Here is a 27,286-nt window from a genome sequence, read left to right as displayed (position 1 = left end):
AAGAAACTCTACAGAGATGAAAAAGGCACTTGTGAGAAGGAACTTAATTGGCCTATCTGTTGAAGGAAAAGGGCACCTATAAGATTTTAATAGGGGAATTTATCAGATGTTAAGAGAGGCATTTTGAAAGGGGGGAGGCTTATCCGAAGGAAAAAGTGCACTTATCAAAAAGGAAAAGGGGCACGAGTCGAAGTTAAAAAAAAGGGTAAAAATAAAGGGAATTTCACGTAGCTGAAAAGAGGTACTCACTAGAGATGAAAAGAGAGGAAAAGGACAGCTATTACAAAAGAAAAGGGGCATTTTTCCTATGTAAAAGGGGCAATGTGGGGGTATCTGAAAAAGTGGGGGGTCAGCTATAGTGCCCCCTCCCCGACCCTGAATGCCGCCTATAGGCAAATAAGTGAGGACAAAACCTGGAAATTATGTAATTTCAGCAACATTTGTAAATCATTGGTATCGAATTGGAAATAAACCACGTTTGAATTTTATTTGGGGGTAACTGACCCCCCCCCCCCCCCCATTATTATACGCCCAAAGTAAAGTTGGCAATTTTTTTTGAGAGGACAAAGCTAGGCTGAAAATAACATCCGGGTTATGTATCATTCTCTGACGTATAATCACGTGATTTAAAAGTAGCGCTTATCGTCATCATGGCGTCTTACGATGATAATTTTGTTCGAAGGAAAATCGCAGATTTGCGAGTTGTAGATTTGCGACTCGAGCTTGAAAAGAGAGGCTTAGACAAGAGTGGAGTTAAGGCTGTACTTGTCGAGAGATTGCAAAAGGTAAAATTTTATAAAATGTGTCTTAAATATAAAAAACATGCTGGGACTGAGTGAGAGTGAGTGAACTTTACATTGCACACTGCATGCTGCATGCCGCACAGTCCGTCCGTATGGGCTGGGCGCGCATATTTTTTTTACACAACTGTTTAGCCATTTTCGCGAAAAATGTCCAAGAAGTGCTCTGGTAAAAGAGTCTAAGTCGTCAGCGCACTTATGTGCAAGCGCAAGCACGTACACCCAGGGAAGGGAAGATGATAGAAAGGGGAACACATAGTTGAGAGGATATGGAGAAGGAAAAACAAGAAAATACATATAAGGAAAGAGAAGAGGATAAGTCAAAGGAAACACATAGAAATACATAATTGAAGAGCTAAGAGGATCATAGATGTAGACTAAAACAGGGAATACAAGGAGGAAGGGAATCTATCAGATAGATGACGAAGGAGAAAAGGATAGATTGAAGGAGAAACAAAGAAATACATAACGAAGGAGAACTGGGGGGTAGATTGAAGGAAAATCAAAGAAATTATAGGTCTATAACGAAGGAGAAAAAAGGATAGATTGAAGAAAAAGAAGAAATACATGACAAAAGAGAAGAGGATAGATTGAAGGAGAACACAGAAATACATAATGAAATTAAGAGAAGAGAGGATAGATTTAATCCGAAACAAATAACGAGTATGTATTATGTACACATGTACAGCTCTAGCAATCGAACAAAACTGCTAAGGGTAATGCTAGACTCTATCTCTAGTCGTTTGCACAGTATATTTGACTAAAGTGGCTAAACAGTTGTGTAAAAAAAATATGCGCGGGCTGGGCATTGCATAGATAGACGGTATACGGTAGACCTCTATCAGCCTTTTCACACACAGCTAAAATTCATCGTTTCCAGAGATGATGAGAATCACTCAACAGTTTTAAACATGTTTATAGAAACATTTTCCCAGTGTGAATATCGTTTATATGATGTTGGGATAGATACGAAGTCGCGATGCATACGCCCCTAAAAGCAGGCTGCCGATACGAAGTTCGTATCCAGACCTAAAGAGCTTGACATTTTGTGTGTGAAAGGTTTTTTGTGTTTAAACGTGTTTAAACTGGATGGAGCGACCGCTCTGTTTGATATGACCTGACCTTCAATGCGCAATGGCTCTACTGCGCATTTTACGAGCAGTAGTTAATCACGAAACGATTAACGATCGCAACGAAATTTCTGTGTGTGAAAGGCTCGTGATTAGTTTAAACACGTTTCAAACACGTTTATACTAATCATGTTTATAGAATTTTAGCTGTGTGTGAAAAGGCTGTAGATCTTGTGAGTCACTGTCCAGAGCTAGCAGAGCTTTTTTGGGTTGGTTGGTTGGTTCGATTTCGGCCGGACCGAGATGAATGAGATGCTACGAGTTTTGTTCACTTTAAGTAGGGTGTCTGATCGCGCACCCAATGTTGTGTGCTAAAACCCTTCCCATAGAGATTGTACGCTTCCCTATGTGGTCTACGTGCATTGCGCGACCATCCAAAATTGGTCAATGATTTTATGAAAAAATTTGAAATTCAAACCTTTATAACAAATGATCCTGAAGGTGAAACTCAATAAATGAGGTGTCATATGAAAGAGCAGGTTTTTCTCCATATTCCCCATCGGGGGCCACCCCCAGAATTCTAAAAATATCTTGGTCAAAACAGCGATTGAAATGTTGTTTGCATCCTAGCTCCAAAATTTGCCACTTTCCTGAGCTGCCACCCCGCGGCTTAAGCAGGGCTAGACGTAAGGATAATATCCAGATGCTTTTTTTTTCGCTAGCCCCAAGGGATCATTTGTTATAACAGTTTGAAAATACCCTTCCCACATTTTTGGAATCAGCTAATTAGGGAGGCGTGAGCTCCGCTCAGTCCAAACCATGGTTACATCGCGTAACATGTGCGCTTATAGTGAATGAAAGTATGGGTGGCCGTTCCCGCCATAGAACCCGGAAGTGAATACACGTTATAGTCAATGGCAATATCGCGGAGACATCTCCGCGATATTGCCATTGACTATAACGTGCATTCACTTCCGGGTTTTTTGTGCGACGAACGCCAACCATACTAGTCAATGGCACATGTCACGGAGACAGCGTAGCTCAAGCTGCAAGTCGCGGATTGGCTTAGCAGCATGCGTACGATATGCATACGCTTGCATATCGCGCGATACAGCTGTTTGGCTAAATTTAGCAAAACAACATCACTCTGCGTGGACGTCTTTTTCGTCGATTTTGACCAAAATGATATGAATATACCAGCGTTTTGGAGGGGCTGTTACTTTTGATAGAAACATCGGTGAGACTTGAAATTTGAAATGTATTATTCTGATATCATTTTTTATTCAAATATCAAACAAAAATGGTGAAAAACGATCCCAAATTGAAAATTGAAAAATCGTTCAGACACCCTACTTTAAGACCAAATGGTTATCCTTACTATACTTTAGTGTGTTTTGTTATTTTGGGTTTCTAACTTCAGTTTAACCCTAACCCTAACCCTAACCCTAACCCTAACCCTAACCCTTACCCTAACCCTAATCCTAACCCTACCCTAACCCTAATCCTAACCCTAACCCTAACCCTATGATATGCACGTAGAGCTGTTAACTGAAGTTAGAAACCCAAAATAATAAAACACACTAAAGTATAGGATTGCCGACCAAATTTAGATGAAATAATATTTTTATGCCTCCGCCACCGAAGGTGGTGCCGGAGGCATCATGTTTTCGGGTTGTCCGTCCGTACGTCCGTACGTCCGTCCGTACGTCCGTCCGTCCGTCCGTACGTCCGTCCGTCCGTCCCGTTTGACCGTTATCACAATATCTCAAGAACCATTTAAGATTTAAACTTAAGACTCGGGAATAGTATTTATCACCATAGGAAGACGATCTGATTAGATTTTGGAGTACGTAGGTCAAAGGTCACAGGTCACAGAGGTCAACTTATGAAATTCCTTGTATTGAGATTGTTATCATGATATCTCAAGAACCACTGGAGATTTAAACTTCAAACTTAGTGATAGTGTGTATCACTATAGGAAAACAATCTGATTACATTTTGGGTCACGAGGTCAAAGGTCAAAGGTCACAGGGCTCATTATGTATGCAAAAACAGCTTGTGATCGCGTTATCTGAACAACCGATTGATGGATTCCTGCCAAACTTTGGTCATGTATGTATCTTGCAGAGCTGATGAACTGATTAGATTTTGGGGTCACGAGGTCAAAGGTCACAGGGCTCATTATGTATGCAAAAACAGCTTGTGATCGCGTTATCTGAAGAACCGATTGATGGATTCCTGCCAAACTTTGGTCATGTATGTATCTTGCAAAGCCAATGAACTGATTAGATTTTGGGGTCACGAGGTCAAAGGTCACGGCGCACATTGTGTATGCAAAAACAGCTCGTGATCGCCTTATCTCAAGAACCGATTGATGGATTCCTGCCAAACTTAGGTCATGTATGTTACTTGCAGAGCTGATGAACTGATTAGATTTTGGGGTCATGAGGTAAAGGTCAAGGTCATGCGGCTCATTATGTATGCAAAAATAGCTTGTGATCGTATTATCATTAGAACAGATTGATGGATTCCTGCCAAACTTAGATCATTTATGTATCTTGCAGAGCCAATGAATGGTTCATAAGATCAAAGGTCATGGGCTCATTATGTATGCAAAAATAGCTTGTGGACGCATTCTCATTAGAACTGACAGATGGATTACTATTTAACTCAGGAAATCTTGCAGAGCCAATGAACTGAGTAGATTTTAGGGTCATGAGGTCAAAGATCAAAGGGTCATATATGTTTATGAGAAATTGCTTGTAATCATGATATTCTGAGAACATGTTAATGGATTACAATTGAACTTGAATTTGAAAAATTTCTTCCGTTTCGGTTTGTAAAATTGCTCTATGACGGAGGCATCATTTTCGACTGTGCGCAGTCGAATTCCATCTAGTTCATTTGAAGAACACTTCTAATCATCAATAAGGCCACTCGTCCGAGAATAAGGATCATCGAAATAACCGAGGAAAAATAATAACGGAAATGAAGATTTTTCATGGACGTCTTTTTTTGGTCGTAAAATAGACCTACCCTCAGTTCACTGTCTACTTTTACGAGTTGTCCGTCCCAAGGATTTATCGTTCATAATCAGTAGGGGCGCTGGTCCGAGAATGAGGATCGTCCTCATAAACGGGGACAAAATGCGTCCTCGTAAACAAGGATCGTCTGCATTTTCGTGGACGTTTTTTTTCATCGGTGCTCTGCAGGTTTCGGTTACCTAACCGCCCGCTGGCTATGCCAAATTTGGATTCCCCAGGGGCAAATAACCCTAGTTGACCGACTACCTTTATGGGTTGTCCGTCTTCCCAAGGATTTATTGCTCATAATGTGAAGGTTTCTGTACAAAGTCATTGTAAAATGCATCAAGAAAATCATCCCGGAAACCGTTTTTGCTTCGCCAATGTGCCGATCAAAGATATGGAACATCTGCTTGTTTTGCAGACGATCCTTGTTTTTGAGGACGCATTGGTCCTCGTTTACAAAGACGATCATTTTCGCTAGTGCTGTAATCAAACGTTTAACCGTCCGGTATGCGACCACCCATGGCGGATTCCGTTTTCAATTGGACGGTTTCGTTTTCCTGTTTTTTTAATTAAATTTTTTTTTTTTTTTTTTTTTTTAAATTTAAAAAAAAAAAGTTTCGATGTATGCCCCTCCACCTGGCACTATGCCTGGCAATGTCTCCCAGCTCAGTAATCTGTGTGTTGACTCACCACTCGAAACTAGAACAACACTCAAATTTGTCAGTCATCTTGGTTTGAAAGTAATCTTTGTAATAGATCTCAATATGTAGTTTATAATAATAATTCCTCAATTTTTTTTCTATAAAAAATGGTGTTCCACAAGGTTCTATCCTAGGTACCCTTCTGTTTTTAATTTACATTAATGATCTTACACATTCTTCTAAAAACGACATTGTTACTTTTATTATTTGTGGCAAGTTCACAAGCACAAATCGGCGCCTTCAAATGCACTTCGCAGCTAAATGAAAGTCCTTCCCGCTTTTTCTCACGGACCTGGCTTGCTGCCGACAGAGTCGGTAAAAAAAAAAATTAAAATTTTTTTAAGTTTGTTTTAGTTTTTTTTTAAAATTAAAAAAAAAAAAAATTGTTTAACAGAAAACCGTCCGGTTTTGACTGGCGGTTAAACGGAATTGGAGATATCTGTGATGTTACAGCACTAATTTTCGCAGACGTTTCATATGATGCGAAAAACGGATTCCGAGATGATTTTCTCAATGCATTTTACATTGACTTTGTAGTAATTGTACACAGACTTTCACATTATATGAGTTCAGGTGGTCATATTTTGACTTCCTTTTCTGAACGCACTCAGTACCTCGAAGCATGATTCCTGTCTTGCACTGTTGGAGCCTCAATTTTAGAGCGATAAAAAACACCTACCATCAACTGAAACGATATCCATTTATTTTTTAAAGCATCTTTATTTAATTAAATTGATTATTTAATTGTTTTTAAAGTCTTTTCCCTGGCATTATTACAACAGCAACTTAATCTTAGCATTAGGGCTGCGACGAGTAGTCGAAAGGTCGAGTACTCGCACTGTTGACAACTACTCAAGTACGATTTCTCGTACTCGAATATTCGGCCGCAAAAAAAAAAAAAATCCTGGTCACTTGGCACTGTCCAGGCCGAAGCTTACCCAGGGAGAGCGCCAGGCGCTGGCATGGTACCGTTGGTAAAAATGTTTCCCAGTCAATCACTGTCAAACTCACCACTCAGAAACTGGGACCAAATGTCCGGATTTTTGTTTGGACTCGGAGGAAAATGGATTATTCTGCCATCTTTGGTTGTTAAAACAGCATTGTTTACTGTTATTTTTATTATTATTTAAGCAGCGCCTTCAACTGCAACTCGAAGTAAAACTGCGTGAGTTTTCGGAGACGGACCTGGGATACTGCTCCCCTGGTATGGTGGTGGCAAAACAAAAAATTAAAAAACATGGCATCCGAATATTCGAGTATTGGCTTGTAAGCCTGGGAGTGTACTCGGGTACCTCATTACACGGTTGTGCACAGCCTTACTTAGCATGCACACAATTTTTAGTGTCAGTGGTGAAAATTCCCGGGGACCTGGTTCCTGCCCTAATTTTTCAAGTCAAAGTCAAACCCAGGTTCGGCAAAACCTGTGATGACTCTGGTCTATCACAGACGTACACGTACACGCGTATGTGCACCTGACATGTACGTTTTGCAGCTAATCCTCCGTATCAATTATCATTGTTTATAAGATTATAAAGCAGATCCTTATCAAATGAGAGCGTGCATGTAAGCCAGGCATTTATTTTGCCTTACACATAATTTTACTAATGACCGGTCATTAACACTTCATGTTATAAAACATCATTTTACATAATCGCCTATTTCTTTGAAGCTGCTGGATTGGGCAATATGTTATGGTGAGAGAGTTTTTATTGAAAAATACCATTTTTTTTTTTTTTATAAAAAATAATGTTTTTTCCTTTTAAGATAACTTTTTGTTGTTGATGAAGGTTCGCATCTCTGTGGCTGAGCGTCATAATCTGGAAAGTTGGCCATCTCCTAAGAAACAATAAAACCACCTTGTTGAAAGTGGTTTAACTGCTGTTAATTTCATCATTTTAGAAAGATCCTCTGTTACAAGTAGCGTCAAAACCTTCAAATGAGATAAAAATATCACAAGAAATTCTTTGTTTTGTATGATGTATGCTTCAAACAATATCCTCCAATGAAGCTTATTTCCATCGGACTCTGGAATTCACCATGGCACTAGGGATACGAGGACAAACGGATGTTAATCTCATTTATGTGGTAGGGTAGAGGTGGAAATGAAGGATGTGCATAAGCCTTTAATTAAGTGTCGTGGACACGTCCAGGCATACAGTTGGATGCACGTGTGACGTTTACTCTGCCGCCATGTTTTTTGTTTGTTTTTTCTCTCAAAACACCGACCATCGCCAACAAACTCAAAACCGGGAACGTCGCCCAAGGGAAAACAAAAAACATGGCGACATAGTACACGTCACACGCTGGTTTCCAGCTGGTGCAGTGCATGGTATATACACATACACAAGGCCGGTCTACTTGTTTATGCTAGCAGGATTTCGAATCTAGGGCAGAAGAAGAGTGAGAATTGGGGATTTTGGTGTCCGTCGCAAAGGGCAAAACAACATCTTTTTTTAACACCTTATGTATACTTATGTTACAGTTATGTAGGAGATGGTAAAAGTATTGTCTAGCAATGTGCAGTGTTAGGATTCCCTTCTTATAGACCTCTGAATCTGTATTGTAAATCACTCTTTTTCTTCCAACTCGTTCTAAATAATTATACTTATATTTTGCAGGCCTTGATTGGAGAAGGTGCAGATCCAAACACAGTTATCATAGATGGATCAGGTGCCAAAGGCACATCTAGAAAGGCTACACCAAGTAAGCACTTCCAAGATTTTCTTACCCTAGTAACCCTTCCTTGTTTTCTTTGCACTTTTCTTTTTTGTTATCCATGTTGGATGATAACATGCATTTTTTTAAAACTCAGCAAAAATTCATGGTAGTATAATCCTTATGTTCTGGCGGCTTGTAGTAATATGTAGATGTTTTGAAATAGTTGAATACCTAATGCAGGGCTGAACACTAAGATGGACCCAGGGCATAAATAGGTCACCCAAAATCCAAGTCCGAACCCCTCCCCCCCCCCCCCTCCCTGAAATTTCTAAATTTTAGCCAGCTGCTCTAGCAGAGATGTCATGACAATTTGCAATCCAGACCCCTTTGAAAACAGTTAGTGTGAAGCTCTGTGTAATGTGAAGATGTGTAGTAACACACACATGGATAATTCAAACCCTCTCCTCCCAATGACCATTCATTAGTTTGATCACGTCTGTGTGGACTAAAGGCTGTAGTCCAAACCATCTTTCAAAGGTCTGATAAAAGTCAGACATCTCGGACCATTTTTGAATGGTTTGTGTGTACATGTAATATGTCTCCATCTAAAAGCATTCATGTTCATGACACTATGATAATAAAGCTACACTCTGCTCTAATGAGAGAACTTGTTCATCTTGAGGAGTCAACATTTTGTAACCATTTTGATTTTTTTTGTTTGTTCCAGGGAGATCAGCTGGCAGACAAGACGTAAGTATGCTTGTATACTTTCTACAATCCATGTTTTGTTTATTTTTTTGTTTATAATCTAAAGATGATTACTGTGTAAACATTAAAAATATTAAAGATAATTAAACATTTCTGTATAAAATCTTCTTTTATCTACATGCTAATAAGTGCTGAGTCCATGGAATAGGCCTTCATTGTCGAGATGCCTCTTATGTGTTAAAAGAGTTATTATGATAGAGATGAGGTGATAGACTGTGTCTTTACTTGCTTGCATATCACAATGTCAGCAGTGTTGTGTTGCATTATATGCTATACATTGGCTAGTATTTACTTGACATCAGGCTTAGGAAAGATGATTGTTAATTAAGTTGTTAAAAATACTAATTTAGCCTAAAACCCTATTAACACTGTAGCATGTTATGAGTGTAAAACTCTGCATGTGAGCTGCCATAATCCATGTTGAATAATACACGAATGGGATATACGGCTTGAATTAAAAATCCAGAAAATCGTGGGTGCTTTATAATATTGAGAAACAAGTTCACTAGTCTCAGGGTTCTTGTTAATTTTTCTGATAGCAGGCTATTTATGATTTACAGGAGGCTACTAAAATTGCAAAAGAAAAATCTCTGTGCGCGTAGCGCACATCACCATGTGCGCAAAGCGCACATCACGAGCGCGAAGCGCGAAGTCCCTTGCGGCCGGGGTCCAGGGCCCGCCCAAGGGCCCTGGAAGCTTTAGGGTTTTAGATGCTCTCTGGTGCTATCTTAGCCTTATTTTTGAAGATATGACCACACTGTATGAGCCATAGTTTAATGATAAAGATCATGAATATTTTGGCTGAATAACTTACTTTTCATATGATATACAATATGAAATGAAAATGCTCCATTATTGTTTCTGATAAATCAATCATATTTGTGATGAATCTACAATTTTGAATTACATGATAATGATACAAGGTAGTCCTGGGCAAAAACGGTTAACTGACGTTTACAGGACCTTGTCAGTGAAGAAAATCGTTTGCGATAAAAAATTAAAAAAATAATAATTAATAATTATTTCTATAGACTCTAGGCCTACGAAAAAAAAATAGTTTTCGGTACTTTTCTTCCAATCGCCATGCGCTTAACGTTTATATGCAATATGCCACCTCTGTTTTTCGAATCGGTAAAATAGATCGCTAAAAGTAAAAGTAAAACACGAAAAGAAAAGATCCAGAAAAAAACCTTTTTGTTGTTGTATTGAAACAATTATCAAATAGATATAAGGATTATATCGGTGTTGGACAAAGTTCTGAGTACATATGAGTACAAATTTTCATTTTTTATTCACAATACGGTAGATCTAACTTAGGATTACGAAGTTTAAATAGCAATGCCAATGCGGGTGATCATTTGGACGCAGAGCGAGCTCTGGAGCTGGCCTCTTTAAATTATTGCGAGCGGAGTTCGCTGGCTTGAGCTTGTTTACGAACGTACGTCTACGGTCTAGTCTCTGTGACAGTGTATGTGTATAGCGTGCCGCACCGGTTGTGCAGCGCTCGTATTCTGAATCGAATCGTGCATCGCCAAATCAATCACAGTTTCACACTAGGCCTGAGTCAAACCGTTTAACCGACGGTTATCCGACCGCATTCATCAAAACCGTTTAGCATTTCTCGCTCCGGTTAACCGTTATTTGCATACATTTTGGAATGTGCTAATAGCCGATGATAAAGATAATCAAAGAAACCGCAGTGTAATGTTACACCCTGGCCGCTGCGCGCCAGCTTTCTGGCAGCAGTAATTCCCATGAATGAATTTGTAAACAATAAAACAACCAGCCCCCTTCTCTCTTTTCTCACCCTCTTTATTCCCTTCTCTCTGCAATGTGTTCATCGCTCATGTACCTTTTCTTATTACTGCACTCTCAGCTCACAACTTTCTAAATGTTTACACATTCGATGGTCAGTTCCTCTCACATCCCTTCTCCCCCGAGTCTCTCTCTCTCTCTCAATATTAATATCCATCCCTTGCCGACTCGCCCCCTAAAATAATGTTCATATATAAATAAAATACAAAAATATTGATAACAATAATAATTGAATTTTTAGAAATATCAATCAACAAAGTCTTGGATATTGTGAGTAATTTAAGTTTTTGATCATTCTTCAATTCAGCCGATTAACACAGCCATCCTTTCTATCGAGTCTCACTTGTCTTACTTGTCTTACTCATGTCCCTGCCTCGTCCATGCAGGGACATGCAGGGACATGCTAGCCCATGCGTGCTCTCTCAGTCACACACACATGTACACACAAACCTCCGGCGCCCAAATACACTGTACATACACACAGATGGAGAGCTCATGCTTGTCACATGCACACTTGTGGGCGTGGCTTCTTGACCTCCCACTGAACTGGGTACGGTGAAAGCACGCGCGGTCACCAACCTGTAATTTATGCTGGTATCAAACTCCACCCACATAGCTAGAGAACCTTCCTCATTGGTCACTAACTTGGATCAGCTCATTGCAGGGTGTGTCTTGGGTGTGTGTGATACACACTTCCACATAATTTCATATGGCAATGATGCATGCAGGGAGCTCTCTCCCTGACCATGTGCAAACATTGCATTGCAAAGGCATATATAAACACGTCACAGATCAGCTATCTTCACAGAGTAACTTTGCAAGGTTAATCATGATATCAAGTTCAGATGAGGAATAATAAGACATGTTTTATGTTGTTTATTAGTGGTCTCTGTTTATCAGGATGACCCAATTTGTGCCATAGTCCGGGGCTGGGAATGCTCAGCCCGACAGTCTGAAGACCAGCAGGGTTTGAGATAGCGACTTGACCGAATATGATGTGATTTTTGTATTATTATTTTTTTTTTTTGGAGAGGCTTACAGCCGGCTACGATTGCCGTTACAGCCGGAAAAAATAGCCGGTTGCCGGCTATTAACAAGAACCCTGTAGTCTATACTCTCAATATTTTCCACAGGGGAGATTTGGTCAAATATGTTCCCTTCTCTTTCGTTTGTACACGTGGACAAAATTCTGTCAACCTAATCGACTACCCTATAAAGTCATATTTGTTTCTCTTTCTCAAGCCCATGCCCTTTTCTAGTATTTTCCATCATACTCTTGACCTTGTCATTTAGACAGCACTGTAGTATGTTTGGATAAGGAAGGACTGTTTAAATATGGAATAACTGTGTATTGTCCAGGGACAAAGGGTGTGGTGTGTGCTTGAAATAGTCCTATTATTGCAAATGTTCACTCCTGTTTGGTTTGTAAAGCAATCTATTCAGTTTCCTTTTTTGCCAGTAGCAAGAGTTTTGATCAGTTGCACAATGGGTTCGTGGATTGTATGTGATGCATACGTTTTTGTGAGTAAAATTATGTTATCGATAAAAGCAGGAAAAAAGTTGAAACTTTGGGGAAAATAATTAAATGTCAATTTTTAAGCATTATGGTGTCAGAATATTAGTCATGATAGTCATTGTATAATATGTATGCTAGATATTACTTGTCCTATAGATGAAAAACTATCCCATGTTGGTAGATAATCTCAAATTATAAATCAAGTCCCCCAAGTGAAGCAAGCACTGTCATGAAGATGATATTTTCACGTTCTTCATTTGGTTGTTTTTTGTTTTCAGGAGGAGCACGAAGATCACATGGAAGAGTTGGAACCAGATGAGTTGATGGACGGAGAGTTCCTCCAGGTAGACTCCACTGGTGATCAGTCTATGGATGGTCTCTCACAAGAGAGTATCGATGCTGGTGGTTTAGACTTCCAGATGACAGACGAGGTATAAATCTCTCATCTATCTGTTATATAAGAAATTGCATGAAGGCATATATTCCAGGTGCTGCACCCTGGGGAAATTTTTACAAAATATGCAATTTATACATGTGTTTGTAGTTACAAATATGCAGGGGCCTGCTAAATTGTAACCCTTGAATGTTTTTTTTTATAAATGTTGCAGCTGAAATACGAGGGATGTGGGATAGATTCCGCTTCCCCTGTCTGATAAGTTTAAACTGTTAAGGATAACCCAACTTTTAGAATCATTTGTAATTTCTGATCATCAAGTGTGAGTATTCACACTGAAAAATCAAAGGATTGTGCAAAGTAATTGTTGACCATGAGTGTTTAATGATAGGAGAGTCTTAATTTTAATTCAGTTGTATACTCAGTATGCCTCAGAGCCATCCATTACATGTATTTCTTGATCACCATTCATCAATCCCTATGTTTTTGCAGGATGTAATGGGGAAGATTGACCCTGAGTCTGTTATTGATTCAGTGGAGTGTGACCTTGATGATATCAATGATGATGCTATCAACATCACCGCTGACGATGATCAACTCCTCACTGAAGATGTAAGTCCACTCGGCAGAATATCTAATAATAATAATAATAATATTTAGCTTTTATATAGCGTTTAATACAATGTCTCTGATCGCTTTACAAATATACTATTACCCCGATCATTAGATTCAGTGCTTGCCCGCACACAATGTGTGCACAATCTCCACTCCCTGGGGAGCATTCCAGCCAGGCGTTACTTGACGCTCAAAAACTGTTTGACCAACAATGACGGTCGCATCCTACCGGGTACCCACAACATATGGAAATCTCATTTTTCAAATAAAGAGATAAAACATTGGTTATTTGGTCTTGTTTATAGTTTAGATGTTTATTTTGGGGTCAAAATAGTTGAATTATAGTTGGAAATGAAATAAAACAACAAAAACAATAAAATACATAAGTTAAAAAACAAAGAAATTCATAAGAAATTATCAAAACAAAAGATAACATAAGGAATAACCCTGTTTTTTCAATTTTTTGTGTTGTATTATTATTCCAAATGGTCTAACAAATATATGTAGTGAAAAAGAATGCTTAAATATGAATAATGTCTGATTTATAGGCAAAAATGTGCATAAATTACCATAAATATGCAAATGAGATAATTTTTCAAAAAATTGAATTACCATAGTTTCCTATACACTTCACTTGACATGTATGCAAATTTTCGCGGCGATCGGTCGTTTCATGGCCGAGATCATAGGGGGGGGGGGGCTGTAGAAGCCCCCCCCCCCCCCCCCCGGGCTATGCAGTTTCAAAATAGCCTGGGCTATATAGGGTTAATGAAGCTCATGTTAACATGAAACACATTAAGCCAGCTAATAGAAACAGAGACTAGAAATCAATTTAGACTGTATAAAGACTGAAATTGTTTCTGGTAGAAGGAATGAAAGATGAGCATGTTCTTTACTGTCTTTTCATTGCTATACAGGAAGCACTTGGTGACCAGGTGGAAGAAACCAAAGGTAAGACCATCGTTGTCCAGGCAGTAACTGCTAGAATTATGTTAGACATAAGATTAATTGAAATTAAAGCACATTTGTGTGGTTAATTAAGGGGGTGGGTATTTTAGTGATAGGTTTAATATTGGCATGTTTCTGTGGCTTTTACAACAAGAAGAAAGAGATGTGGGAGATTTCTAGATTGTGTGAACTAGGCCTGAGTCAAACCGTTTAACCGACGGTTATCCGACCGCATTCATCAAAACCGTTTGGCATTTCTTGCTCCGTTTAACAGTTATTTGCATACACTTTGGAATGTGCTAATAGCCGATGATAAAGATAATCAAAGAAACCGCAGTGTAATGTTACACCCTGTCCGCTGCGCGCCAGCTTTCTGGCAGCAGTAATCTCCATGAATGAATTTGTAAACAATAAAACAACCAGCCCCCTTCTCTCTTTTCTCACCCTCTTTATTCCCTTCTCTCTGCAATGTGTTCATCGCTCATATACCTTTTCTTATTACTGCACTCTCACAAGCAAAGTTCTAAATGTTTACACACCTTCGATGTTCAGTTCCTCTCACATCCCTTGTCCCCGAGTCTCTCTCTCTCTCTCTCTCTCAATATTAATATCCATCCCTTGCCGACTCGCCCCCTAAAATATTAATGTTCATATATAAATAAAATGCAAAAATAATGATAACAATAATAATTGAAGTTTTAGAAATATCAATCAACAAAGTCTTGGATATTGTGAGTAATTTAAGTTTTTGATCATTCTTCAATTCAGCCGATTAACATGCACAGCCTCCCTTTCTATTGATAGTCTCACTTGTCTACTTCACTCTCTCATGTCACTGCATGCCTGGTCCATGCAGGTACATGCTAGACCATGCATGCTCTCTCAGTCACACAAACCTCCGGCGCCCAAATACACTGTACATACACACAGATGGAGAGCGCATGCTTGTCATATGCACACATGTGGGCGTGGCTTCTTGACCTCCCACTGAACTCGGTACGGTGAAAGCACGTGCGGTCACCAACCTATAATTTATACTAGTATCAAACTCCACCCACATAGCTAGAGAAACTTCCTGATTGGTCACTAACTTGGATCAGCTCATTGCAGGGTGTGTCTTGGATGTGTGTGATACACACTTGCACATACTTTCATATGGCAATGATACATGCAGGGAGCTCTCTCCCTGACCACGTGCAAACATTGCATTGCAAAGGCATACGGTATATAAACACGTCACAGATCAAGCTATCTTCACAGAGTAACTTTGCAAGGTTAATCATGATATCAGATTCAGATGAGGAATAATAAGACATGTTTTATGTTGTTTATTACTGGTCTCTGTTTATCAGGATGACCCAATGTGTGCCATAGTCTGGCTCGGAATGCTCAGCCCGACAGTCTGAAGACCAGCAGGGTTCCGAGCTACAGCACTATTACAAATACTGTATTTTCACTTTTTCAGATTATTATTTAACGGTTAAACGAAACCGCCCGTATACTTTTAACGGTTATCCGTTTAGCACAAAAACCGTAATGACTCAGGCTTAGTGTGAACTCTTGAACACTAGAACTCTTGAACACTGGAACTCTTGAACACTGGAACTCTTGAACACTAGAACTCTTGAACTCTGGATTGCTGGAAAGATGTTACAAGCATTCTGCTACAGAGGCATGTAAGAGATGGCCTTTGGATTTGTTGAGGATCATTCGAACAGAGGAGTGGCAAGAATAGAAGTAACCTCTGCATCTCTACACCAAACAACTGCATTTTGCCAGATAAACAGTGAACATCAGAATGGCCAAGATGTTCACTTTCCAGTGAATAGAAAAACTTGTCAGCATTGTCGAACAGCATTTCCAATCTACACAATCTGTAACTGATGATGAGATTTTTGCTGTTCATCTTGAGGAGTACCTGGACTTTGGGCCATGTGCAGATACAACTCATCACCTCTCAACATTATACACTGACTTCCAATAAACTTGCAACCATGAAGGCTGGTTAGCCTTGGTGGATATATGATAACTGCATGATTATCAGTCACCACACCAAATATCAACAGTTGGCTGTGTTTATGTGCTGGACAGATCATGGAAAGAAGGCACGTCACGTAAACATAGTTTGCGGTTCCTGCTATCCTCAATCGCTGTCATCTTTCTTCAAATCACCGAAGTCATCACAAGAAATGCAGTGTATTGGCGAATGACTGGTGCTCTGAAGGTGACTTCCATGCCTTATTGTTCGTAAGGTATGTCCACTTATGCTGGAGCTACAACATCAAGATATGGCATCGATCAACATTCATGGACAGGAAAAAATGTAAAGCTTTCATCTGCAGCTGTAATAGTGACAACCAACTTTGTACCTTTATCTGTAAGCAGAGAACATGACAATAACCAAGAGAACAAGAAATTGCTCTTGCAGCAAACACTGAGACTGATATCTTCTCAGCATCATCAAATCGCCCAAACCACAGTCATAGCTTCATATCACAGGGTTTAACCAATGAACATGGATGTCAACACTCAATAAAGGCCAATCAATTTCAGCACACCAACTGAAAATTGTCAATGTGACTGAACTGTTTATGCTGTATGTAAAGCCACAGAAACGTAAACATTGCCAAAGTTCTAATAAATCATTAAGAATACACATTCTAAATTTGAGTTGAGGATATATAACAATGTTTCTACAAGTATAATGCATTGCCTTTGCTATATAGGGAAGGTGCTGCAGATCTAGGTAAGTATAGCAACCGCCCAGCTTCTGACCAAGAGAGAAGACGGTGCAAGTTAACAGATTTTGCTGTTTCAATTGTGGTTTCCTAATAATTTCATTGTTTTCAATCACTTTTCACGGCTATGAAATATCTACCTCCCATGACCACATTTAGCAGCAAATGTTTTTGGGCTTGTAAGCTCTACTTATGAAGATCACTTTGAAACCTCAGCTGCAACAGATAATTCCGGGTTAACCTCAGCAGGCCCCAAAGATGCCGTTGATTCCAACAAGATGGAGAAGGAAACTGGCGATACATCATCCACAGAGAAGCAAGAAGTTGATAACGAGTCCCTGGTAGTCCATGTCGATGGCTCGTCTCTCTTGGAGCTTGAAGCAGATCTAACCAAACCAGAAGGCAAAGCCACAGCTGAAGATCCAGCAGCAGCCGTCCAGACCGATGCAGGAACACAGAAGGAATCTGGGCCTGGAAAGGAGAAATGGGAGTTTGAAGGACAGGAGAAGAAAGATGAAGGAGATACGTCTGAGCAAGCTGAACAAGCCGTTAGCAAGACGGATGAGGAGACAGCTGGTGATAACACTACTAGCAATGACACAATTGGGGACATGAAAGATTCCCAATCAGTTGACTCCACAGATGCCCAGCGCAGAAGGTTTGTTGCCATCACATCATCCATTTCTTTCAAAGTAAGATTAGAGAAGCCCTGGATCTAAATTATTGGTCAAACTGGCAGAGACAAAGCCAAGACTTAACACTGACAAGGGCAGTAGTGGATCAGTTTTAGTGTCAAGTTGGCATTTCCTTCAATTATATAACAAGATGAGAGCATATCTTTCAAACAATACTACACAAATCAGTAAACTTGAATTTTTACATGGTGATGCAAGTAGTGACTGCTATTTGAAAATCAAATGGTCCTGTCGAAAGATGTTTTCATGGTACTTAAATACCCCCTGAAAACCCACTCCTTACTATCTTGATAGAGTAGTTGACAATTGACAAGCTGGTTAGTACTGTAGTAACCTCAGTACACCTGAAAGACTCGTATCGTACAAAGTATTGAGCATAAAATGCAGATTATAAGTTGGTACCTACACAAGTTGTGCAGAGTTTTACCACATCTACCAATTATGTACATGCATACTTTTCTTATAGTATGTACATGTATATATATATATATAAATGTTCCAAATAGGCAAGAGCCAGAGTGTGATCAGATAATCAAACTTTAGAATGTTCTGTCAATTTTTGTTTTGTAATTTGGTGAAAGCAAAAAGTATTCTTTGGAAATGGCTGTAGTGAAGAAGTAGAATAATTACCTGCTACCTATTGGAGATACTTCACAGGATTATAAATTATAAGGCCTCAGAGGAATTTCATAATTTTTCTTTTACTAAGAGGTTAATTTTTCAAGACTGAAGATGGATTTCATATGTAGTATGTAAAACATTTGCATGTCTGTGGGATATACATGTAGTGTAACAAAATGTTGTTAACAAGAGAATTGAAATGCAAGTATTTATAATGTGTTGAGGGAGATGCATGAATATGAACCTCTGATTTGATTGTTTGTGTGCATGTGGTGTGAAATACAGTTACTTTGGATGCGTGTGTACTTTGGTCTTTGGTAAAGGAAAAGAATATTAGACATGTAGAAAAAACAGTGAAAGAGTAACTGAAATTTTTTCCAAAACAATGTATGTGGCAAATTAAATGTACGGTGCGAGGTCTAAGAAGAAAAAAAGAAGAAAAGAGGAAATTGCTCTTAACAAGACAGATTTTAACACCCATTATTTATCACTATTGTCTACAGCTCTACTGGTTCTGGTACTGGCAAACCTGGTTCAGAGAAAGGTTAGTATCTTCATATCATTTACCCAGGGTTCCTGAGGTCATTAAAAAAAAAAAAATGTGGACAAATTGATAACATATTTCCAGGCCTGTATAACTCATGTAAACAAAAATTACTAAAAGTCATGGAAAAGTTATCAACAAATTATGATAATCATGTATGATTTTTGTGGTAAGTGTATGTCTCGTACCAGAGAGGTTCGAGAGGTACAGTTCAGGATTGCTATGCTCTGTTATCTTAGTAAGCATTAAATTCCCATGAAATTAGATTGTACACAATGAACTACCAATGGCTTTCAAATGAAAGGTCAGTGCTTCAAAATATTTGCCTTTTTCTCACCTGACGACCTTTTTTATTTTTTCAGAGACTCTAGGGTAATAGAAGATTGATAATGTTTGCTTTACACTCCTGATGAAGTTCATTTTCGTCCCCTGCATAGAGACTGTAGCAATATATTCTGGACATTGATAGTGTAATGAATAAGAACTTTGTGGCCTAGTCCTATTGAAGTCTACCTCAATTGTGTAGATTACAGGTGGTGTTACCTCTCCAATTTTATGATTGTCTGCATATATCTGGTTTTTATTTTGAAGTGCCTCACACCAATTATCTTGCTCTGGTATGGGAGGTAAATAAATAGTACCTGTGCATTTGACCGTCTCCTTACAATATTTTCTTGTTGATGTTTATTCCATAGAGCGTCGTCCAGGCACTGGAAGGGTTGGAGGCCGTAACCTCTGGGTGTGTAATCTCTCCAAGACTACTCGTGCTGCCGATCTGAAAGCTGCCTTCAGCAAGTATGGAAAGGTAAGATTTATTGACTATTCAGTTGACTATTCTAAATATACAGGAACCACCAAGCCCCTGTAGGCAATGGGTTAGGAGCTTTTGGTGTTTTGTTGTTGTTACAGTTTGTAACTATAAGTCATTCGCTAACTACATTAAAAAATGGACTCCTAGCATCGTGGCCAAAAGAATAAAAATATGATTATTGAAAAAGATGATTAATGTTCATTTATGGAGAAAAAAAAGAAAGAATTTTTTTGTTTTGTTAGTGCTCACTAAAACCCTGATTATACAATATCTTCCAAGACAGATATGTAGCAATCACATAACTTTGGTCATAATGAAAAGTTCTTTTCTGATGTGAGCTTTGTTTATCTTAAGTTTTCTTGATTCTTCATTTGAACAAAATACCCAGTAGAATGATTAAATGTGTGATTTGTTTAATTGTTCTTGAACTATCATGTGTCATCACCTGGCTGGTATAAATCCATGGTTAAAATATTGTTTGTGCATGGTAATCGGAATTCCCCATCTGACTGTACTGTGGCCTGTGGGGCCAGCAAGCCATGCTAGAGTAACTCTATGTGATTATCATTACATGTATAGATTACCTGTATCCTTCATGATGATGTCATTTGTGAGACATACTAAAATAAGTTTCTCTGGGCTCAAACATTCTTACTTTGTATCAATGCCCATATGTCTTAGAATTAGAAGTGAAAATGCTCTTTTAAGTGGTGCAGATTTCTTCTCAAGAATGATTCTAGAGAGAAAATAATAAGCTACAAATACTTTTAAGAAATGTTCAACTTATTTTATAAGGGGTTTCTGATTGCAATCTGTAATGTCTCTATGCAAACACTCCCTGTTTAAATATCATCATTTTTGGGGTCCAAATAAAAAAATTAAAAAATGGGAGTGGGGAGCCTTGTGCACTGAATTCCTGTTTGTGTCAAGCCCTGTTGTAGAACATCTTGCTTCATTGATCTTTATTCTCTCCTGTTAGGTTGCTGGTGCCAAGGTCGTGACCAATGCCCGTAGCCCAGGAACCTTGTGCTATGGCTTTGTAATGATGTCTGCTAGCTCTGAGGCTCAGAGGGCTATGAACCATCTCCATCGTACTGAGCTTCATGGAAGAACTATCCACGTTGAATGGGTAAGAATTACTTTTAAGAAAGCTTTAGAATTAACCAGCCAAGCTTTCATCCACTCCTATGACTTTCTTAAGCCAAGTCATTCCACATTAATCTGAAGGTAGCTAACAGCAAAGAACTGTTTGAAGAATCACTTGGCTTGAAATAGTCTACATGATCAGATGAAAGCTGTTTACTACAGTAACTGAAGGAGGGGGACTATCGTCAGCATGTCTATACATCCATTTAGATGTCTACATCTTAAGACTCATAAAGAAGTTGGAACTTCAAATTGTATAAAGTGTACACTAGGGGAGAAGATTGTGAAGAGCTGATAGACAGTATATTGGACTGAAGCAAAATGCTTCATTTGTTTTTACAACAAAATCTTATAGATCCCTGTTCCTTGAATTTAAATAGAGACAGTTAAAGGTACTATGTCCCTTTTGCAGCCAACCTCAAATGCTGTAGAACTTTGCAGAAATTATGAATATGTCATGTATGTCCTATCTGTGAAATTAAAACGTTAGCAGTGTCCTCATATTCAAATTATGCAAGGAAAACCGTTAACTTGCTAGACTTCACTGTCGGACACTATTGAGTGACTGACTGGCTTTTTTTCTTCTTTGTTAATCACATACATGAAAAGAGTTGTAAAGGGTACATGAGCATTTGTCTACATCAATAACCCACTTCTTGTGATGGCCAAGATTAAACTGATTGAATCTTTGTGCAGCATAAAATGTATGACCATTCGGTACAATTGTCTGAAAATCAAGACTATTACTTTTGAGCTCTATAGCCCTAAAGTCGATTTGACAACTAATAGTCGTTATTTTCCCACTTGAAGACATTTTCAAGCCCCACCTTTTTTAGGTAAGTTCTAAATTAGTATTATCTTTCAAATGCAGTTGAAATTTAACTTTTTCATTTTTTGGCCTGCAAATGGGACATAGTCCCTTTAAGATATTGTCAGTGTCATTATCTATGGCAAATATGATTGACATCGCCTAGTGATTGCAGCCTTTGTCATTGTCTTCCCAGGCTGGTAACGACCCTGTACCAGGAGGTAGGAAGCCACCTCTGATCCCACCATCCCTGCTTCTAGCTGAGAAGGAGAAAGAGAAGGAGAGGGAGAAGGAGAAAGCCAAAGAAGTGGCCAATGCTGCTACCGTAGCAGTGAAGACAGAGAAAGAAGAGGAGGCAAAGCCTGCTACTGGTGAAGAGAAGACTGAAGATAACACGGACATGAAACCACCTGCAACATCCCCAGGTAGGATAACAAACAGTGCACTTTTCAATCATTTCTAAATTGCTTTGCCAAGAAAAAGGAAAAAGAGTTGACTTGAAAGTATGAAGCTGGGACCCCAATGCAAGCTTCTCAACAAATTGCACTGCCCAAAATGTATTCTATTTTTACAGAGAATATCATGTCATTTTGTATTTTGTTATTTGAAACTAAGTTAGAATATTTACACTTCATCTTATTATCTTTCAGCTGGAAAATCCCCTGCCAAACCAGGTGAAGAGAAACCAACCATCAAGACAGAACCAGGATCTGAGGTGGATACCACAGCACAGTCAGACAGCAAAGAGAAGACTGATAAAGATAAAGAGAAGGACAAGAAAGACATTCTATCATTTGATAAGATCAAAGAGCAACGTGACAAAGAGAGGCATAAGAATAGAGAAAGAGAGATGAGAGAGGCTGAGAGACGTAGAGAGAGGGAAAGAAGTGAACAGTTCAGGAGGCAGCGAGACTTGTTGAGACGTCGCACGAGGGAGGAAGAAGACAAGGTTAGGAGGGAACGTGAACAGCTCAAAATGCAACGAATGCAACTCGAGCAGGAGCGAATGGAAAGGGAGAGGCTGGAGCGAGAACGAATCCGCCTTCAGCAAGAGAGACAGAGAGAGCAGGAGAGGTTGGAAAGAGAAAGGGCTCTGAACATGCAGTTACGCATTGAGCAAGAGCACCGTACAGCTATGAAGCGCACAATGGATGCCAGAGGTATGCCCATGCATGAGATGGATCCATACATGGGAGAGCAAAAGCGGAGAATGGCGATGGAGACAGGCATGTTACCTCCCCCTGTTGTCATACCAACCCCTATGGATGTATCTGGAGGAATGATGAACCAGAGAGGTCCAGACATGGGAAATGATCGAAGATTTGATCGGAGAGATCAACGCGGAAATGATAGACGTGATGAGCCAGGTGGACGATTCGGTGTCGGGGGAAGATTCCGAGATGATGGAAGGAATCAGAGACCTGACAGGGGAGCTCCACGACGAGAGGAACCCAGAAAAGAGAGGAGAGAAGATTCAAAACGTGATGACTCCAGAAAAGAACCCAGGAGATCTGAAGGAAGAAGAGAAGATACCCGGAAAGAGTTGCCACGTCGTGAAGGTCCTTCAAGGAGGGCTGAGCAAACAAGGAGAGAGGAACCTGCTAGGAGAGAGGAACCCACAAGAAGAGAAGAACCAGTCAGAAGAGAAGAACCTACAAGAAGAGAAGAACCCACTCGTAGACCAGAACCTCAGCGAAGATCGGCAAATAGGAGGGAAGAGAATTTCCCAAGGAGAGATGTCAGAGAAACCAGAGAGCCCAGAAACGCTGCTCCCCCACATCCGAGACAGGAAGCACCTCGCCGTGTGGATCCACCTAAAAGAGATGAACCTCCCAGGAGGGAACCCCATGTTCCTGGGCGCTTTGGTGGAGAGAAGGACGAGAGGCGTGTCATAGCTACCAGTAGCCGCACTGACAGTAGCCGCACTGATAATAGCCGCACTGAAAGATTTGATAATCAAGCGGGTAGAGCTCCACAAGAAGATTTCAACAACCGTGGTAACACTGGGTTCCAAGACAGGCGAAGAAATGACAGGGAGAGAGATCGCCCTCTTTCCGACACCTATGCTAGGGGAGGCAGAGAGCCAGAGAGGGACAGAGGTAACTTCAACCAGGACCGGAATCGCTTTGATGCAGGGGGTGATACACACGCTCAGCGTAGATCATCTCCAGTAAGAAACAAGCCCCAGGCAAGCAGAGGGGATAACTGGAAGCAAGATCATCATAGCAGTTCATCCAGTAGTGATACTAGAAGAGTCACCAGTGGAGACCATGACTCATGGAAGCAGAACCAGGCTACTCGTCAGACCAGTGACCGTAGAGTAGAGCTCAGAACCATCGATCACCACCATGAGCGTCCAGCTCCCAGAGAGATCGTTGAACACCCTTCTACCTTCAGTCGCAACAGGATGCCTGATTTCCCGCAGAACATGAGCCAGGACACCACTGGATGGACTGGGGGCAATGACAGTCGTCCTATGGGCAGTTTCAACGACAGACCAATGATACAGGATCCCTTGCCAAGACAGCACCCTAGCAGTGACATCAGCACAGGTATGATTGGAGCTGCTTCCAGAGGAGAAAAGTGGAATGCTGGAAGGATGGACCCAAGTCTCGCCACGCAACAAGAGCGATGGGGTGGAGGTAATTCCCTAGCTGCCATGTCTTCCTCCCTTGCCTCAAGCATGTCTCAGAGTTCCCAACCACTCAACTCCATGCTTGGTGCTGGGGGAGCATCCAGCTTTGGTAGTAGCGCAGCATTTGGCAATAATGCTCTCGGTAACCTCCTAAGCAGTATGAATGCAAGCACAGGTGGGTCTAGCTATGGATTAGAACGGCACAATTTACCAGCTGATACTCGTTTTGATTCATTCCAAGGTACACAGGGGATGCGCAGATTCTAAGATTCATTCATCTTTTGTATCCTCGATTCACGAGTTCTAAGGTTAGGTGTGTTCAATCTTGAGAGAAGGTTCCCTAATTATATGCATCTTGGTACAGTGCTCTTTTTAACAAAAAATATTCACCGTGTTCCTTTTTAATTGAATAATTTCTTATGAAGAATCTAGGTGACATATTGTATACATTTCATCAAATTTTTGAGAGTGGATGTTTCAATTGAATTTCAGAATATTCCCTTATCAAGTACTGTCCACTGAAGAAAACAAAAATGAGTTGAATTCTCTTTGTGCTGAAAGTTATGCAAGCATATTCCTTCCTCAAAAAATATTTTGGTTTAGATTTATTGTGTAACAGCCAGGACTAAGAAATATGTACATGTATTTGCATCACATTCTAGATTCAGAATAAGGAGTTGGTGTAGCTTTGGAACAACATATCAAAATCTACAGTACCTTTGTTGCTGTATCCAAAGCTATTGAATTGTTTTTATTTCCTGTTAAGCTGTCAGGTCCAGCTCATTTCAGCTGATGTTGTACTAAGCAGAGCTTGTAGATTTAGAGTATGATAGTAATGTGACAAGGGACCATTGCATTTCCCTCTCCTCCCAAGTTGTACCTCGTACCTCGCATGGTCCCATGTAGTGCATACTGCTGCCGATGTTGCAGGGCAATATGTCATTGGTTATGAATACATATATACATGTACAAACCTTGAAGCAGTTTTATACTTGCCTGGTAAGATCTTTGTGCCGATACTCAGTCTCACCCATTGCTATTCATTCCCTTTGTAAATAGTCCATGTCTTCTATTCTTCTTAAACAGTATTCATGAATAATCTTGTTATAAAAACTCATTTCTACCTTTCAAGATGTGTACATTATGTCCTTAACACACATGACATTGAAGTGTATTTGTTTTTACCGATGGAATATAGTATCAGTGCTTTGCTTTTTTTGACAGATGGATAACCACGATTTTCACATTCACTTTTTAAATTAAAGGGAGTTCAGTTAATGCATGTATGATGATTAAGGCTAAATATATGATGCATTTGGATCAATTCGAGTGATTATAGTTGATGAGCACACATACTTGTAAATATGATGATTTTCAAGTAATTTCCTTTGACATGGGAAGTTTGCCTAATTTATTATATTTTTGTTGATTCAATTTAGAGGTAAGCAAATTGTGTGTCGAATTTGAACATGTAATTTTTCATTTTTGCAGCTTTGTTAGATTAAGAGGAAGGTCTCATTAGTATCGTGTAAGAAAAAAAACAGATGTTGATATTGATTGATACCCATTTGGTTAGAAGATGTAAAGCTTAATGATATGACTACTATTTCAGAATCACACAGTTCTTTTGTATGAAAAGTAGTAAAAAGTAACACAAAGAGATATTTTCTTGTTTAATTTTAAAGGAATTGAGATTCACACAAAAATTGAATAATTCTTTAAAATTTATCAGAATTGTTGAAGTAATGAGAAGGGAATACTAAAACATTAAAATGTGAGGGTATAAAAATACACCATTTTAAACTCACATTACAAGAAGGTGATTTGACAAAGCAATTTGCTTGGTGCTTAGATGTTTGTTGACACATTGCCTACTGGATGGAACTGGACGTTTCCTATATTAAAACATGGGGAACATGAGAATTTGAAATGAAAGCAATGTTCTGTGTATTATGAGACATAGGTGCCAATTAATGCACATGTGTTCAACCTCTCTCTCATTGACAAGAAATATTTCAAAAAGTAATGAAATCCCATAAATGTGCTTATTATTCATAATTCTTGATTGAAATCATAACAGTATGGCCATTATTGCATTGTTGTAAATAATTGTACATATTTGTGGAGGGAAATCCCTTTCAGTATTTTTTGGGCCTGTTGTGAACTTTTTCCCTCTCTCTGACAATCCATATCTCTGATTGATAAAGCTATTTTCACTTGTACTTTATGTTGTATATGTAAGCAGACTTATCATATTGCATGCATGATGACCTGATGCTTCTTGGTTGCATTGCACACATATAAACCAAAGTCGCATATTGTGATTTTTGTAATCTAACTTTTTTCTTTCCTTGCGTTTTAGACTTCATGACCTTTCTAGTAGGATTTTTTTTCTTTTTCATTTTATACCTCAAGATTTAGTTATCGTTATACATGATTATTGTTCTTTGCAAGTCCACATAAATATTAATTAAGCTTTTTTCACCTGCATTCTATGTTATATCTAAGCAGACTTTGCATATTGCATGTATTCTTTAAAAATTCACATATACACATTATTTTTTAAAACATGTCAAATATTTTTTTTTTTTTTAAATAACTAGTCTTTGACTGTTTCACTACATGTGCATTTATTATGTTGAGGATTTGTCATCAGGAAATCATATGACTTTTTATATTCTAGATTTTTTAAAAGGGGAATGTTTGTTGCTATAAGATGAATATGGTCGAGACCTGACACATATTACAATCAAGGGATATATAGGGATATGTACAGGCGATTTCCTATCCTAATATCTGAATGTTACAATCGTCATTTCTTATTTCGGTCCCCCTCCCCTTCCTTTATTTAAAAATCCACCCCAATCGAGCCAAGATGTCTTGAGCAAACTGATATTGTGTAACTATGAATGGATTGCATATATGTAAGTTCTTTTAACAGTGACTCAGAATAAATTAAACTTACATCAGAAAA

At 39.2% G+C, this 27,286-nt stretch overlaps 1 protein-coding gene across 6 annotated transcripts; it reads left to right on the top strand.

Moving 5' to 3' along the window:
- Positions 1-611: 611 nt before the first annotated feature.
- LOC105442832 (scaffold attachment factor B2) lies at positions 612-27,286 on the top strand. 6 transcript variants are annotated; one of them, XM_030972372.1, is made up of 12 exons: positions 612-785; positions 8,219-8,303; positions 8,986-9,008; positions 12,636-12,788; positions 13,244-13,363; positions 14,284-14,317; positions 17,302-17,710; positions 18,872-18,912; positions 19,608-19,717; positions 20,703-20,852; positions 21,853-22,102; positions 22,328-27,286. In XM_030972372.1, exons 1-12 carry the CDS (start codon positions 651-653, stop codon positions 24,577-24,579), a joined length of 3,762 nt encoding a protein of 1,253 aa, XP_030828232.1. In that variant the 5' UTR covers positions 612-650; the 3' UTR covers positions 24,580-27,286. The 6 variants fall into 6 exon arrangements, with proteins under 6 accessions (XP_030828232.1, XP_030828231.1, XP_030828230.1 ...); XM_030972371.1 differs by having other exon boundaries at positions 17,269-17,710; positions 21,874-22,102; XM_030972370.1 differs by having other exon boundaries at positions 17,269-17,710.

The sequence above is a fragment of the Strongylocentrotus purpuratus genome, unplaced genomic scaffold, assembly GCF_000002235.5.
Source record: "Strongylocentrotus purpuratus isolate Spur 01 unplaced genomic scaffold, Spur_5.0 spur5_scaffold_6, whole genome shotgun sequence".
Taxonomy (NCBI): domain Eukaryota; kingdom Metazoa; phylum Echinodermata; class Echinoidea; order Camarodonta; family Strongylocentrotidae; genus Strongylocentrotus; species Strongylocentrotus purpuratus.
Note: the sequence above shows the minus strand (reverse complement) of the source record. Positions and strands in the feature narration are given on the sequence as shown.